The sequence below is a fragment of the Sceloporus occidentalis genome, unplaced genomic scaffold (genome assembly GCF_023333645.1).
Source record: "Sceloporus occidentalis isolate IW3139 unplaced genomic scaffold, rSceOcc1.0.p SCAF_169, whole genome shotgun sequence".
NCBI classification, from domain to species: Eukaryota; Metazoa; Chordata; class Lepidosauria; order Squamata; family Phrynosomatidae; genus Sceloporus; species Sceloporus occidentalis.
This window is the reverse complement of record NW_028317149.1, coordinates 1,028,468-1,045,603: the sequence shown is the minus strand read 5'-3', so window position 1 is coordinate 1,045,603 and position 17,136 is coordinate 1,028,468. Positions and strand designations below refer to the sequence as shown.

At 39.7% G+C, this 17,136-nt stretch overlaps 1 protein-coding gene across 1 annotated transcript; it reads left to right on the top strand.

The window, feature by feature from the left end:
* Positions 1-5,645: 5,645 nt before the first annotated feature.
* On the top strand, positions 5,646-15,815 carry LOC149279371 (thromboxane A2 receptor-like). The gene is made up of 2 exons (XM_089501296.1): positions 5,646-6,416; positions 15,546-15,815. The coding sequence occupies exons 1-2, from the start codon at positions 5,673-5,675 to the stop codon at positions 15,813-15,815; spliced, it is 1,014 nt and encodes a 337-aa protein (XP_089357422.1). The 5' UTR covers positions 5,646-5,672.
* Positions 15,816-17,136: the final 1,321 nt, after the last annotated feature.

Here is a 17,136-nt window from a genome sequence, read left to right as displayed (position 1 = left end):
CAAGTGGCAACTGCTTATTTGTGCAAATTACCTAAGTTTTATGTTAGTCATGTGAACCGAGGGTTCATACCTGGAGTTCTATGTGCCCTCTGATTTCATGTGGGTACACAAAAAATAGGCATAATGTTGATCAAACACCAAAAATGAAAAAAAAGCAAATTCTGGCATTTAAAGGGTTGATATACTTATTGCTAACTTTAAGGAACTATTTTACTTAGCTGATTGTAAACCGGATACCGTTAAAGGAAATCAGCATTTATTTGAATAAGAAGAAAGGAAATGGATACAACAACGTGATGATATGCTTTCGTTAATAAGCTTTTAGGGCATCTAATTGTTGTCAAATACATAGCTGTACTGTCTGAAAAAAAGATGATTTACATACAATTAAACAATAACAATCACAAAAAGATTAACTAAGGAAGCCAAGGTAATGTTCCCTTTCAGACAGACTTCTAATGAGGACCTAATCATGTTTGTTTTCTGTTAAAAAGCTTCCTTACTTTTAAATTTAATCTGATCTCATTTTTATTCTTCTCTGTACTTCTGTCAGTCAGTACTTGTTCTAATGGATGAAAGTTTTAAAACAAATTATAAGGGTAAAGGCTGGGGAAAAAATGCTCTAATTGGGCTAATCAACATTGCAACTAAATGAACTTTGCTTACTTATTGTACTTTATTGTTCATATTCTATCCATTTACTTTTAAATAACCCCCAATGTTGTTGTTCAAAAGTATCATTTAAACAACACATTCAATACTGGCTGCGTTACAGCATTAGGAACAAAATGTTTTAGTTTTTTTACAAGATCTGTGTTTAAATCAAATTTGGTAGTTTCTAGTTGGGTCTCGGGGAGTTTATGCAAGAAGATGTTTAAGTGGACTGTGGAAGCTCTTTTTGTTTTACTTGACGGTCCACATATACCCAGCAGTTACTGAAACAAGTACTTTAGACAGGATTGTGCAGTGCACATTGAGTGTGTTATTTACTAATTTTTAGGCAGCTAGTCAAATGGATAATTTTGAACTTCATATAGAAAATATTAATGACTGGATGTACTGTATACAATTTTAAAATGTAACCTTTATTAATTGAACTCGATGTTCTTCTCACCAACTTATGTTAGGTTAGATTTTATGTTATCTTTCACATAGGGCAGGGATGTCCAAGTTTTTTCTGCAGTGGGCCACTTCATCAGAATTGTATACGTGCGAGGGCCGCACTCATTTTTCACTGTGAGAAAATATGGCATTTAATAAGATATGCAGATTACAATAAGTAACAAGTAAATGACACAAAACCTTTACTTTTCCTCTCACTGATTTCTGGGCCTAGAAAGTTTTGTGACTACAAATTCAGGATTCTGGATAATTAAAAATGAAATAGTTCTATGAAATTATTCTAGGGATGCACCAAAATGAAAATTTTGGACCAAAACCGAAAATTCAGGGTTCACTTATACGAAAACCGAAAATGACCCCCCCCCGTTTAAAAATAATTTAAAAAAACCCACACTTTTAATAAAAGTAAGTAACACACCACATTTGGGCAAAAAAATTCAACAATATGACTTGGCATTATAGGAGTGTGATTGCTAACAGCAATCACACTGCTATCATACCCAGGCAACCAGTAAATACTGGAACCTAGGCATCATGGGACTGTGATTGCTGTTAGCAATCACACTCCTATCATGCCAAGTCAGCCAGTACATGGTGGCTGTCAGTGATGTGCAGACCCCATACTACTGGCAGGATCAATACACACGGGGGCAGCTAGACAGCTGAAGTACCCTCTTAAAGTCTCATCAATCTACATTTATGAAAGCGTCATAATTTTACTGTATAACTCTTTCTGTTCATTCTCTCTTTACTTGGTATATAAGTTTCTCTGTCTACTGTGATTTTTTGCCTCCATCTCTATTTCACTGGTCTGTGGAATTTCCTCTTTGACCTAGGGAAAACATAGGTTTTGCATTGGGTCTTTTGAAAAGCAGGCTGACAAAAATGAAAATTTTGGACCAAAACCAAAAATTCAGGGTTCACTTAGCCGAAACCGAAAATGACCCCCCCACCTTTAAAAATAATTAAAACACCCCCCAACTTTTAATAAAAGTAAGTAACACACCACAATTGGACAAAAAAATTCAACAATATGACTTGGCATTATATCCTCCATTTATCCTCCATCCCCTTACCTGCACTGCAGCTCTCTCGATGCTTCTCACTGACTTCAGCAAGGGGCGCGGCCTCCCTCTGCATTCACTTGTACTGCACAGAGGAAGCAGGACTGGAGAACGTACAGTCACGTGACTCTGCTGGGTTTCGCTTCCTCTGTGCAGTACAAAAGACCCTCCCACAGGTAAGCAGCAGGGCTCTTGTGATCCCTGGCTGCCGATCTCACGCGAGCTGCACCTTGATCTCATGCGGGCCGCATGTTGGACACCCCTGACATAGGGTCACCCCTCCCCCTTTCTTGCCCTCCCTGCCTATAAAGGGTACCCTGGTATTGCTATGTCCCATTTTTCTCATTATACATTCTCAGTTGCCACTACTGTCACAAGTTCATGGATTTTATTCCCTAAACTGCGAGCATTTGTAGACATGACCTTAAGCTTGTCATTTAACACACATACTGCTGCCATCTTCTCTCCTTGTGTTGGGGGGGGCAAAATATATGCTTTTCCCTATTATCTGTACAAACTACTCTAATCTGGGAAAATAAGACTTACTCGCCACCTCTCTTTGTTTTAACTTGCAGTTAATAAAACTAAATTTTAGCAGTTTCTTTCTTTAGCCTTTTTTCCTATTAAATATTTATTTGGGATTCAATTCCCACTTGTAAGTGTGCCCCCCACCCTTTTAGGTTGGTAGGGGGCAAGTGGCATCTCTCTTATTTTAAAAAAAATATTAAGGCCAGGACCCAGCATGTGCAGTGTGTCCAAAAATGGCACCCTGAATCATGGGGCTGGTATTTAATTATCTACAGGGCTGCTTTTAATTTCCTGTCCAGGCCCCGACTGGCTTCATCAGGGGTCAGAATGGAAGCTACGGGTGATTGTTCGCTTTTACTGAATTGATTGCACAAATGCACACTGAATTATTATCCTCTTTAGTCACTAGACGAGGTTTAAATGTACTGCTTTTTTTTTAATCTAGATATATGTTGGTATTCTGACCAATGGAACATCGAGCCAGATTAGTTGACAGGGGATTTTGGGGACACAGTAAAAGGTGGTGATTGTGTCGTTAAAAGGGAGTATAAATTGATAGATATTGAGATGTATGGTCTCTATGTAATCTGGGTTAAATCTTTTACACATATTGATTCATATTGATATATTAATTATTAATTATAGCAATACCACCTCCTTAATCAGACAGTTTACTTACAATGGATTTATTGGTTTGAAGCTCTTTTAAGGCCCTTTTATACACTATCAATGTGGATGAGTCTAGATTTCCGATGGTGTCTGTGACTAGAGAAACAAATAAGTCGATGATCCCACAAATGGGCACTTGGAGATAGGTTTCAGGTTTGTAGTAAATTTGAAAGTTCTTAATCCACCATGTTTGCTTCCCTTTATTCCTTTGTTTAGCTTGAAGTAATAGCTTATGTGCAAATCAGTTTAGATGTTTAATCCATTTGAGTTTATTGAAGCTAGGGTTCAGTACCAAAGAACTGGACATCTGAACATGTTTAATGTGTGTCTCAGTGAGAGGATCATTTAAAAGATGAATTATTTGATTATCATTCTGGTTTCTGATTTTACTGTTTTGATCTGGTGTAATCCTTGATTTCCTCTTTCTGCAAATCTTAATAGAGCTTTCTAATTACAACTGCCTTTAGAATTTATTGAATTATATGTTCATTAACAATAATTATGGCAATGTTCTTAAGGTCTTTGCATATATATTTTTTACCTAAAAACTTAATAAAGGTTAGTTTACTGTGTATGCGCATAAAATATGATAAGATATATCTGGATATACTATTTGGGAAAGTATAATCTAGAGTGGTATTACATTTCTCATTCCTAGTAAAACACAATATCTGCTAACACACAACTCATTTTTTGGGCACACTGGTGGCCATTGTTTCTGGCACACACATAATTTCCACTGACCAGAACAGGTGATGTGTTGCTATGAAGTACGTAAGAGATAATATATTTATATTTTGTTTATAAAGAGTATATTGACATCTAGTCATAAAAAATAAAAGTATTGCATATGAACAGAGGAGGGCTGGCATCTTCTTGCTGGGGAAGAAGGTAAAGCCAATTTGCCCCATCTGAATATGCTAGGGTGTGCCGGGGTACATTAGTGTAGGTGTCTCTTTCAATGTGTACTTGGTATGTTAGTATATGAGTTTGATAGTGTTGGTGCCTGTGTGTTAGTATCTGACCCTTTGTGCCCAGTTGTGTTAGTGTGTGGTTATGTGTCCGGATGTCTTGTCAGTGTCTAGGTGGGTATGTGTTAGCAAGAGTGTCTGTGTCTCTTAGTATGTTAGTATGTGTCTTCTTATTTGGGTATGTTTGTGTGTGTGATTGTGTGTGTGTTCTTGTTTGCATGTGTCTGGCTGTATGTGTTAGTGTTGAGTGCCTGGTTGTGCTGGTGTGTCTGAGTGGGTGTGTTAGTGTGGGTCCCTGAATGAGCCTGTTTGTTTGAGTGTCTATGTGCATATTAGTGTGAGCGTCTAGGAGTGTATGTTAGTGTGACTGTCCATCTGTGTCCGCTTGAGCTTATATATGTTAGTGTTTATGGGGGCATGTATTTTAGTGTGTGTCTGTGCATGTGTGTATGTGGGCATGTTAGTGTGTGTGTTTATGTGCATGTGTGTTAGTGTGTCTGTTCATGGTGTCAAAGTAGGGCAAGAGCACCCTTGATGAAGACCCTGAAGGGTTGAATATATTGCCTGTCTTTAACTTAATGGATTTAATGGTCTTAGAGGACGAAGAAGGTTTTTTATACATTTAAAAAATCCTAAACAGCAACATGCTTACTTATCTCTACAGCATGTTCATTAATATCTTGTTTTGGCCCTTTAAAAAAGGATAGAGTGATTATATTATAAACACATGGTTAATTAGTATATGTCTCTTTTATGACTAATTCATGTTTGCATTTCAATTTGATATCTTTGTACATGCTGCAATGTACTGTGCAATATGTAAGCGAGTATAATGATGTGTCTGTAGATTTGCATATCAGGACTGCATTTTATTTTAAGTGGGGATGCAGGGATGGCAAAGAGCTGGCAACATTTAGCCCTTGGGCATGTCCAGCTAAGTGACATCTGAAACATATGAAAACTTTTTTGCCAGATTTTACATGTGAAGTGTCACTGTAGGATCAAATAATTTGGAGATTTAGCATCACGTATGCCCTAGTGTCTTGAATGTTTTCAAATGTTTACATTATATCAATTAATATGCTTATTACATGTATTTGTTTTTGCCCACAGTTTTGTAGGATGATTGAAGTCCATGAAAGATTGAGATGATGTACAACTCAAGTCTATGAATTCTCCCAGGATCCCCAAAGCACTGATGGATCTACCAAATGACCCATTAAGGGTTGCTAACATGTGCAGTATAAATGGAATAGATGTTTTTTGCCCAACGCTTGACACTAATGCATCTGATGGAACCTGCTTCAGATATATAAATATGACCACTGCCATGGATATGAAAAAGCCAATTACTTCTTCATGGTTTTCCACTATTTTCAGCTTGATTGGCCTGGCTTCTAATCTATTTGCCTTCTGTGTATTGGTCAGTGCGTCCAGGAAGACTTGCAGCCGCTCACGGTCCTCTTTCCTTATTTTCCTTTGTGGTCTAGTGGTTACCGACTTCATGGGACTTTTGGTCACTGGGATTATTGTGGTGTCATATCATATAACGCAATTTGACTGGCAAGTGTTTGACAAGAATTGCCATCTGTGCAATTTTTTAGGACTATCTATGGTCTTTTATGGGCAGTGCCCACTTCTTCTTGGTGCTGCCATGGCAGCTGAACGTTTCTTTGGCATAAACAAACCATTTTCTCGTTCAGCTAATGTGTCCAAAAAGAGAGCCTGGGGAATTGTGGTCATGGTATGGTGCTTTGCTTTCTTCTTAGGACTATTGCCCATAATGGGCTTTGGAAATTATACCCTACAGTATCCACGATCCTGGTGTTTCCTCACATTATTACAAGATTCAAACAACAAGGCATTTGGATTGATTTTTTCCCTGACTGGCATACTATCCGTCTGTCTCTCCTTTATTCTTAACACCATCAGTGTGGTGACCCTCTGCAAAGTCTATCATGACCGTGAGTCTGTCCAGCGACGGAGAGACAGTGAGGTTGAAATGATGGTCCAGCTAGTCGGGATCATGGTGATTGCCAGTGTCTGTTGGCTTCCATTACTGGTAAGCTAAAAAATAAAAAAAATATTTGATTAATTATTTTCATAGGATTTCAATATTTTTGAGCATGAGCAATGCTAATGCTATATGTGATATGATACATGCATACAAACACATATGTTAGACTTGGGCTGTCGAATCCCAGGCCTCAAGTATTTAGGTAAATTTTTGCTTTGAGTACAAGTGTTTTAATCTGTTCAAACCATTTGGATTGAGCTGCCAGTGCTTAGGCAGAGATATTCATAAAATCTGCCCTGGTTCTGGTCCTCAGGGCCTGCAGTTCAACACTTTGATAAATAAGTTAATACATGGAACCAGAAAAGAACCTAGAAGGACTCCACTTACAACTTTTTTGTATTTGCAACACTCGCAGCACGGCAGCTTTACAGTGATTTTTGGGGGGCTGCTACACTAGGCATGCCCCACGCTTAACGGGTAGAACAATGGTCAGATTTCAGTCACATTTAATGAATTCTGTGACAGAGCAAGGTGGCAAAAGCTTTGTATCAATACTATTAACTAGGAAATATCACAATATATAGATGAAAGTCAAAGTGCTTCCAACATCTGGTTTACATTGACCCAGGCTTAGTTCACTTAGCATCACTGTTCTACTTGCCCATCACACATGAATATCTCGTCACTTTAGTACTTTCATATTCATTGAAACATGTAACAAAACCAGATTCCATCTTCAGGAAACTATGCAAAACAAAATGTGTTTCTCTTTAAACGTTAGCCAGAAAATAAATCTGTGTTTGCATTCTGTCAAAGGAATGTTCTTTAGATATATCTGCCTAATAGTAAGAGATTAATCCCATAATCTCAGTTTTGATTAAATTTTAAGAAGTCCGCCGTGTTTAAAAACAAAATTTTGGGGATTTTTGCTATTTGAGTGTTCCTTCAGCTATAACGTCTGGTTTAGAAAAAAAATCACAATTAATTTCATGTTTAAAAGAACAGTCATGGACATATGTTCTTTATTTAAATGTTTTGTTGTAGGCAATTGGCATTATAGCCAGGGGAGGGCTGGCAGCCTAAGGCCTGGGGGGCAAGTCTAGTCAACTGGCCCGTTGCACCATCAAAGCGGCTGCGAGCGACATTGAAAGCGGCCGTCGTGCGGCAGTCACTCCACCAGCGCCTAATGAAATTAAAGTGGCCGGCGTGCACGCACCGCATGCCTCAGCTCTTCATCCCACCACTTTTAAGACGTGGGAAGAGGAGCTGAGGCATGGCCATTGGGTCTGACAGCCGCATGATGCAGGGGGGTACCGAGAGTATTTGGCACCTGTGGCAGACCCTGTATGTGGCACCCCCCCACACACACACACTTTAAAACTGCATAGTTTCTATGGTTAGGCAAACATTGACAGGGGTACAGCATATTTGTTATCATTATATGCTTAGGGATTATGCGGTACCACCGTCAATGTGTGCCTATACATTGAGCCAGACAACCCCTATCACTATATACTAAGCCAAACATTGATGTGGTGTAGGCTTACCACTTTAGTGACTGGCATAGTATATAGTAGGGATGCAACGAAATGAAAATTCTGGACTGAAACTAAAAATTCAGCATTCACTTGGCCAAGCTATCCCCCAACACTTACACATCCATGCTATCTGAAACCCTCATTCACAAACATTCAGCATAACACCCATCACTCTCACACACTTACATTCAGCATAACACCCATCACTCTCACACACTTACATTCAGCATAACACCCATCACTCTCACACACTTACATTCAGCATAACACCCATCACTCTCACACACTTACTAATCCACTCTTTCCTACATTTTCTTCTTTCACTCTCACTTTTCCTCCTCCTCCTCTTCTTCTTCTTCCTGTCCTTCCGGTGCACTGAGCGCGGAAGACGGTGGGCGTGGCTTCAATGTTGTGCCGCGCGCATCGTTTCTGAAGGCGTGCCGGCATGGTGGCACCCCTCAGATGAGCGGCAGCCGGGGCGGACCGCCCCCCTCCCCCCCACGCCAGGTACGCATGACGGCCGCATTCAATCCTGCTCGCGGCCGCTTAGTTTTTAACTTTGCGGCCGCAGCCGCATTGAATGCTCGTCCGTCCGGCCCACCGGCCCGGATTTAGGGCGGCCTGGGGGGCAATTGCCCCCCGGCCCAGTCCGCCCCTGATTATAGCACTAATTCTGCATAGGTTTGCTTTCAAGACTTAAGAACTTTAATCTTCCATGTTTCTGTGTCAATATTAATATGCAGCCTCCTAATTTACTAAACTGGCAATATACTATTATGAGAATGCCATTGCTAAGTATACAAGGCGCACGTTTTATGGAATGCTACTACTATGTAATTGATTGATAGGGATAATTAAATTTTGTTTTACTCATCCCAAATGAAGCAAGCAATAAACACACAACATGAAGCATTGATAAAATTACGTTGGGATTTGTTATTTCAACTGAAGCATTGATTATGGTTCATTAACTTTATTTTAACAATATGATCTATAAGGTCTAGTTTATGATCCATTTTCAGCTTTATAATTAGTAACATGATTTTCTACTGTCTGGAACTTTGGGTATATGTAATAGCTAAAAACAGAAGAATTTGAGTAAATTAGGTTCACTGTTGATCCATAGAGGAAAAAAGACAAAAGAATCATGATTTTTAATTACCCATAAATTACTGGTAAGCTAAAAAATAAAACAATTATTTGATTAACTATTTTCATAGGATTTCAATATTTTTGAGCATGAACAATGTTATATGTGATATGATACACGCATACAAACGCATATGTTAGCGCCTTTTTTGTAAAATAGTATTTCCATATGTTCGATTTCTCCTATGTCTTTTATTGTCCACTAAGCTCAAATCATAACCACCATGTTTTCTTAATTAAAGTATGCTTCATTAATCATTCCTGAACTTTACTGAATCCTTTTGTGTATTTAATGTTTTTACATGTTTCTATCCCCCTTTTCCCATACGTACTTTACATTTAAGTTTTTAATTTTGAATTTTGTTAGAAACAAAAATAGCCATTTCTTTTTGAATTAGTTCATCATAGATTGAGACTTTAGTCAAAGGCGGTATCTTATTGCATCATCATAGAAAACTGTATAGGCTCTGTCAGGATGTTGAGGAGGATAGGGTAATGGCAGAGCCCAAAATGCAGGAACAGGAACCGGAGCGCAGCGTTTAGTGAATAATGCCCCAAAATATCGGAGTCATCCAGGAAGCCAAGGTCTGGTACACGGAGGAGGTAGTCAGGATAAGCCAGGTCTGGTACACGGGAGGGAGACAGAATCCAAAAGCTAGCTGAGGTCTGGTACACGAAGGAGGTAGTCAGGATAAGCCAGGTCTAGTACACGGAAATCAAATAGAAGGAAGTAATACACAAACGCATAGGAAGCACAATAACTGAGCACTGAGCAAAGCTCAGTGCTGGGTTTTTAAATTTGCCGCCCATGACGTCACTGGAGCGCGTTCCCGCCGGTTCTGTTCGGGAACAATAAAGTTGCGTGAGAGGCGCGCGCGCCCTCTAGCTGCAGCCACGGAAGAGGAGAGGACTGGACGCCATGCTGATGCGGTACCCGCGAGAAGTGGGTACTCCGGTGAGTCACTGCGGCGGGGTCTGTTCTGCGGACCCTGACAGGCTCACACTTTCAGGACCAAAGAGGTTGGTAAAAATGGCAATCTGGGACATTTAATACTTCCAAATTTTCAAGACATATCTGTCCTCCTTTCCTCCTTTTATGTCTTTCTTTTCTAGGGTGTGCCAGCCCTAAAGTCACAGTAATGTCTAAAGAGACAGTAGACAATTGGTGTGCAAATTCAGTTATGTAAATAAAATGCATGCAATGAATCTTTTTCTAAATACCTCATATAAATACTTGTGGTCACAATATAGAAACATAGAAACACAGAAAGTGACGGCAGATAAGAACCATTGGGCCCATCCAGTCTGCCCAACCTCTGAGTACTTTCCTTAGTCTTTGGCCTTATCCTACATCTAGCTTAGCCTTATGCCTGTCCCATACTTGCTTAAACGCCTTCACTGTATTAACATCTACCTTGTCTGCTGGAAGACCATTCCATGCATCCACTACCCTTGACAGGGGTAGCCTCGACTCTCGGGCTAGGTCATCCCAGATAACCACCCCCCAATAAAAACACAGACACCACATGTGGGATGAATAAAGGCCACAGCCAATTTATTAACGTCATTGCCACGCAACCTGTAAACATAAAAAGGTGCATTAACACGGCAATGACCCAAAATACCATAAAACACCCATAAGCTTGCCAGGACCAACCGGGGCCGAACCGTAAGCATAACCTTATGGGAGGGCATACCATGATGCCCCTCCCCCACCTGAGGTTCCAGCAACCGCCCAGCCAGGAACCTCCCACCGACACTTGAACACCAGTGGCAATAACCACATAACACCCCCCGGCAACCTGGCAAGCTACCGCCCCCCGGCTGTGACAAAAACCTGAAACAAAACAAAGAAAATTAGTAACAAGGTCACATAGCCACAGGACACATCATAAAATAAAAGGGAGGGAGGGTGGGACAAACACACCGGGTATGCTGGCACAACAAAAAGCCCCGAACCCCCTTATGCCCCATCCTTATATACCCCCTTCACTTCCTCCCCCTCCCCACTGAACTTTCTATGACCCCCTGACCTAGCCCTGCTCTGCATCCCTGTCAAGGCCCCTTCCGTTCCATTCTGACTACACGGGCATCATTCAGTAAAGTAGCAATTCCTGATGTTACTTTTAAACTGTTACTCTTATTGTGGTAGTATTTCTAGTTATAAATAAACTCTCGTGCTTTTATCATGTTGACTCCCTTTATCTATTTAAATGTTTCGATCATATCCCCCGTCAAGCCTTTCTTCCAGACTATACAGTATATTTAAAATGCATGAATACTATACTATCTTGGGGGATGACCCCAAGCATCAGTGCTCTGTGTGTTAATATGCTCCTTGTTAAAAGGATTTTGGATACCCTTTGTAAGGCTAGGTTTCCACTTGGGTTTTTGTCCTGCGTTTTTTTCTTGATGAAAAACGCCAGGAAAAACGCCAAGAAAACTGCCGCTGCATTTTCCTGCGTTTTGGCGTTTTTGCGGGAGTTTTTTCTGGCGTTTTAGCCTTTCTGTGGAAATTGCTTTTTCGACCTTAGGCAGTTTTTCCAGCCTTTACACGTTGGAATTTTCACCCAGCTAAAAGGGATTAGGATAAACGACAAGTATCTGCCCCCTCCTGATGTCATTTCCTTGGTAGAGTTCTACTTAAACACGCCCCGGCGGACCCTTTTGTCTCTTTTCTGTGGTTTGTAAGGCATGCTTTATTCCGAATGTCTGCTCCTCTAGGAAGATTGGCCCCAAATGATGGTGCAAATTGTTTGCTGTTGCTTTTGGCACGCAGGATCCAGTTGATGCGTCGCGTATGTTTGTTTGTAATGGCATGTTTGTTCCAAATGGTGTAAAATTCAATATGAACTTTGTTTTGTGTGAAACTGTTTGTTTCCAGCCTATTTCTCGTAGGACACACAGATACTGGGTCCATCCTCTGCATTGTAACTGTGGAAAAAAACGCCATAAAAAACGCCAAGGCTAAAACCCACATGGCTTTTTCATGGCGTTTTTTCTCTCCCATAGACTTCTATTGGAGAAAAACACCAAGATTTCCTTGCAAAAAACGCCAGAGTGTCAACATGCTGCGATTTTGAAAAACTGCCACAGAGCCCAAAAAAGCAGAAAAACGCCAAAGAGGACTGAAAAAACGCCAAACAGAAAAACGCCAAGTGTTTATGGCATTGTGCGATTTCCTATTGAAGAACAGCTAACATCTGGCCGCAGCATTTTTTCACAAAAAAAACGCTGTGTGGCTGAATTGGCGTTTTTATGGGCGTTTTTAGCAAAAAAAAACCAAGTGGAAACCAAGCCTAAGAGTGTGGTACGAATAAGGAGGTGGGCAAAAAATGTATTTTAAATGCTAGATTTGCCACCTTTTAGCATAAATCGTGGCTTTCTTGAGGTAAAACAGTCCCTAACCCCAAAACTACAAACTCGCTCTTTTTGAAAAATAAAAAGCACTAGATATTATAATTTTTTATTGTTTTATATAGTGCCATCATATTCCACACTGCTGTACAATGGGTAAACAGGACATAGTAGGTAATGTATTACGTAACAATTTGACTGACATAAACAAGAGCTCAAATAAGTTATGGGTTGTTTTAATAAATTAATTTAGGGGGGGGGGTGTGAAGATGGTATTTCCCCTTTAAGAAATGCAGAGTGGATTACAAGTGATTGAGAGACATCTTAAAGCTGATGAACACATCTGAGAAAGAAAACTATTACCGTGCATGTTCTGGAATTTGTCAGATGCTACATAGCTACAAAAGTGGTGAAGTTGGAAGAAAAACAGACATGCTTCAAGTCGAACATTTTCAAGATTTTCCCTTTATATTATTCTGTTTATCATAGACAAACCCTTTTATTGAACTATTTCCAAATTTCCCCCCAAGCTTTTCAAATTAATCATTGGATGAATCATTATACATTTTTTTTTAAACTGGGTACATGACTGCCTGTCTGTGACAAACTCCATGAAGTCAATGGTTTCAAGACATTCATCGTATCTATATTTAGGACAGATCTCTCAAAAAACTTCCCCAAAGAAGACTGCATGCTCAAATATTTTATGAGTACTTTACTATGAATTATTTTAAATGGTAAAAAAACCTTGGAGAGAAGCTGCAGCTCCAGAGTTGCTCCTTCAAGGAGGAGCCAATCACATGTCACTACACTTTAGAACTGCCACCCTCCTGGACCTGCAGCCCTAGGCCTAATTGGCCTAGGGCAAAATATATGGATGCAAAAGCAGGACAGATCCTCCTAAAAAAGGCTTTTTACCGGATGTAAAGACCTTAATCAGTCTGTGGCCTCATCTTATATTCAGTAATGCCTCTAGCTATACCAGCCTGCATTGTCTGTTTTTCTTTCAGTCTTCAAAGATAATTACTTCTAAGTCCCTCTTTTCAGTTTTTTTGCTGATAAGGCAATGCCACAAAGATATATTCCACCTTGGGATGTTTACGTCCCAAGTGCATTATTTTACATGTATCAACATTATACTTATGTTATACTAGTAAACAAAAATCTCCAGTTCATTTAAGGGTTATCAATGCCACCTGCAAAGTTAAATTGCTTAGTGCATGTATATAATATTTAATTTGAGTGCATGAGGTAGCATTTGATGGCACGAGCATGCTGGGAACCAAATTTGTTGTCTGGTGCCCACATTCACTCTCACTCACACTCTCGTTCACTCTGTCTCTTACACTCTCTAAATTACTTCACCTTCAATCTTCTCTCTTTGTCCGCATCTCTGCAGATATAACCTGGCATGAACTTCCGGCAAAATGGAAGGTGGCGCCAGGTTATGTCTGTTCCTCCAATTGGTTGAGAGGGCGCCACTAAAAGGGCTGCCGTTTTGCCTTAAAGTGAACTTCCGACAAAATCTCAGCGCTCTCTGTGACATCTTGACGATAGGAGGATCGGACAATAACACGTCACTGGAAGGGCTGCCATTTTGGTGTAAGTTCGCTCCATGTTATGTCTGCGAAGAGGGAAGATAAACGATAAAAGAGAGAAGATGAAAAACAATAAGATGTGGAAATGGAAGCAGAAGTCGTCAGCAGAGAAGGTAGTGAAACATTTAAAGGGGCGTGACAGCATGGGAGAGTGTGAGTAAAAGGGCCCGCAAAATTTCAGACTAAAAGTCAGAGCTTTTTACTTTGTCTTCATCTGCTTCATGAGGTACTGCCTGCGTTTTCATGACTTTGTACGAGTTGCCGAATTTGCCAAAGTTCGTCACATTTGTACAATTTCTATGAATCCGAATGCAGATTATATTATATTTATAACCATAGCCCACCTCTGTTATAAGAGACACGACCTTCATATGAATTTTTAATAAACTTTGCAGAAAATGTAAATATCGTTTGACATTCAATCATAACATGACCTTTTACAAACAAACATCACTGTTTCACTATGTAGCAAACTATCTGACACAGTATAAGGGTTCATCCACACTGTAACTGCTGGTGTCCCCATGCCCAATGTATCGGGACTGGGATCATCGAGGCACATGCCCAGGGAGTGCTTTGCCCGTAAGCCCTTTAGGTTTGTGCACCACCAACAACCATACTTTATGATGGTAAACTGCACAAACAAACCATAACAAACCGGAAAAGAAACACAAATCGCCAACTAGGCCAAACATTCTGCAAAAGGAAAGGATAGAGGGAACTTGCTCAGCTTCTTGGTTTCAAAACCATTTGTCCCAGCTTTTATATACAGAGATATCCCCTGTAGGACACCTGGTTTAAAAACTATCATTACTGTAGTAAGACTGTATTTCAGCTCCCTTCTAGGTGTCATATTCTAGCACTCTAGACAGGATGGTGGGTGTGGAAGTTAGGGCGCTTTGTGCACTGCCCTGCCCTGGGCTATCTTGTATGCGGCCGTTTATATTTTTGTGAAACAATATATTTTTGTGGCTACATTTTAAATGGTCTTGTTTTTTTAAGTGCATGATTTTATAGGATTGACATTTGCATTTGCACAAATTATTGTATGTAAATTAACCCCCAAATAACCTTCAATTTTCTTTTTCTTTCAATATCAGTCAACATTATAGTACATAAAGAAATGTATTTGAAGAAATAATATAATAATTATATTAGAAGAACAAGCACTAATGCTAAAGGGGATAAACTAATCACATAAGCCTTTCAAGAGAATTTGTTATACAGTGTAATGCATTTTACTTAGTTCCTTGCCAACACTGTATAACCCCTGTCTTTGGTAGTAATTAATTACATATACAAAAATGATAGTTAATATAACAGTTAGATCTCTGTTTATGCTTGAAATGTTATTACAAACTAGTATGTATCATTTGAGGCTGTAGAAGTTTATTTTAGTCAATTTTAAGTACTTGTGTCTAAGTTTTTTTTGTGGAAAAGTTTGGTTCTTCCCTTGTGGTTTTGGGACTCAGTAGTGTTATTTTGATAGTAATAAAGATGATCTAATTGTTACACCTTTCTTGTTTGTTTAGATCTTCATAACACAGACTGTTCTGCAGCAGCCCAACGTGGGACTGGCTAATGGAGAAATTCCTAGAGAAACAGAGAAGTTTCTTCTCATCTATCTCCGCGTGGCTACCTGGAATCAGATTCTGGATCCCTGGGTCTACATTCTCTTTAGAAGAGCAGTATTAAAAAGAGTTTATCCTAGCTTGAAATCTCGGCCATCAATTGTGTCCTTGTATCCAACTCTTACCGCTTCCTTACGTCGCAAATACACTCAAGAATCTGTGATTCATTAAACAGACTGCTGCGGCTTCTTTGTGGGGTAAAAACAATAATCTCTAAATTAGTTACATACATGCATGTGCAATGTGTTTTGGTTCTTGCAAATATTTATAAAGTAATATGCTACTTATATGAAGGAGTTCCAGTTTGTCGCAAAATGCCCAGCAGCTTCTTGCAGGAGCCCTGCTGCATGTCCACATAGTAGCTCAGGCAAAAAGTACCTTGTCTGCCTTGTATGTGAGTCACATGAAATAGGTCATGTTATCCTGTGATTAACACTCTCTGAATTCTGTAAAATAAAGAAGGTATTTACAGTTTGAGGAACAATTATGTGAACCCTTTAAAATTACATGCATTTCTACATATATTAGTCATTTAATTTGATCCAATCTTCTAAGTTACAAAAATAAGCAAACATAGCCTGGCTCCACTAATAACACACACTTATATATGTTTTTTATTGAACACATCATATAAACATTCACACTGCAGGGTGGAAAAAGTATGTGGACCCTTGGATTTAATAACTGGTCGACCCTCCTTTGGCAGCAATAACCTTACCTAAATGTTTCCTGCAGTTAGGAGGAATAATTGATCATTCCTCTTTATAAAACTGTTGCATGTTAACAATAGTCTTGGGATGTCTGGTGTGAATCGTTTTCTTGAGGTCATGACACAGCATCTTAATTGGGATGAAGTTAGGACTCTGACTGGACCACATTTGTTAAAACCATTCTGTTGTTGATTTATGTTGTTGCTTGGGGTTGTTGTCTTGTTGCATCAACCAACTTCTGTTGAGCTTCAGCTGGCGGACAGACCTAAGTCAATCAAGTTCAACCCTTCTAGTCCATAGGCCTAGGGCAGCAGATTTAGGGGGAGACAGTACCTCCCTTGCTACAAAATATTGAACAATCAAGTCTCCCGGTGCCCCACTGCAGAATGGAATGGTTAAGAGATGGGCGATAACTTGGGTTGGGCCTAGGGCAGCACCCAAGGTAAATTCACAACTGCCACTAGTACTGAGAAATATCCAGATGCTTTTTTGTGACCTTCAGTTGTGCAGTTTTTTCAATATTTTTTTCTGAAGAGTAGTGGTTCCACCCATGAACACTCCTAGGGACAACACTTTCTCCATGTATAGACAATTTGTCTTATTGTGGGCTAATGGACATCTTTTGTAACCCTTTTCAGCTTTCTGCGAGTCCATTATTCTTGATGATCTCTTCTGTTTGAGGCATGATTCACATCAGGCAATCTACCTGTGAATAACAAATTCAAATCGTTTTGATTACGCTATGTTAGCTGGCTCCTGACTCCAATTTGCTTTTGCAGAAG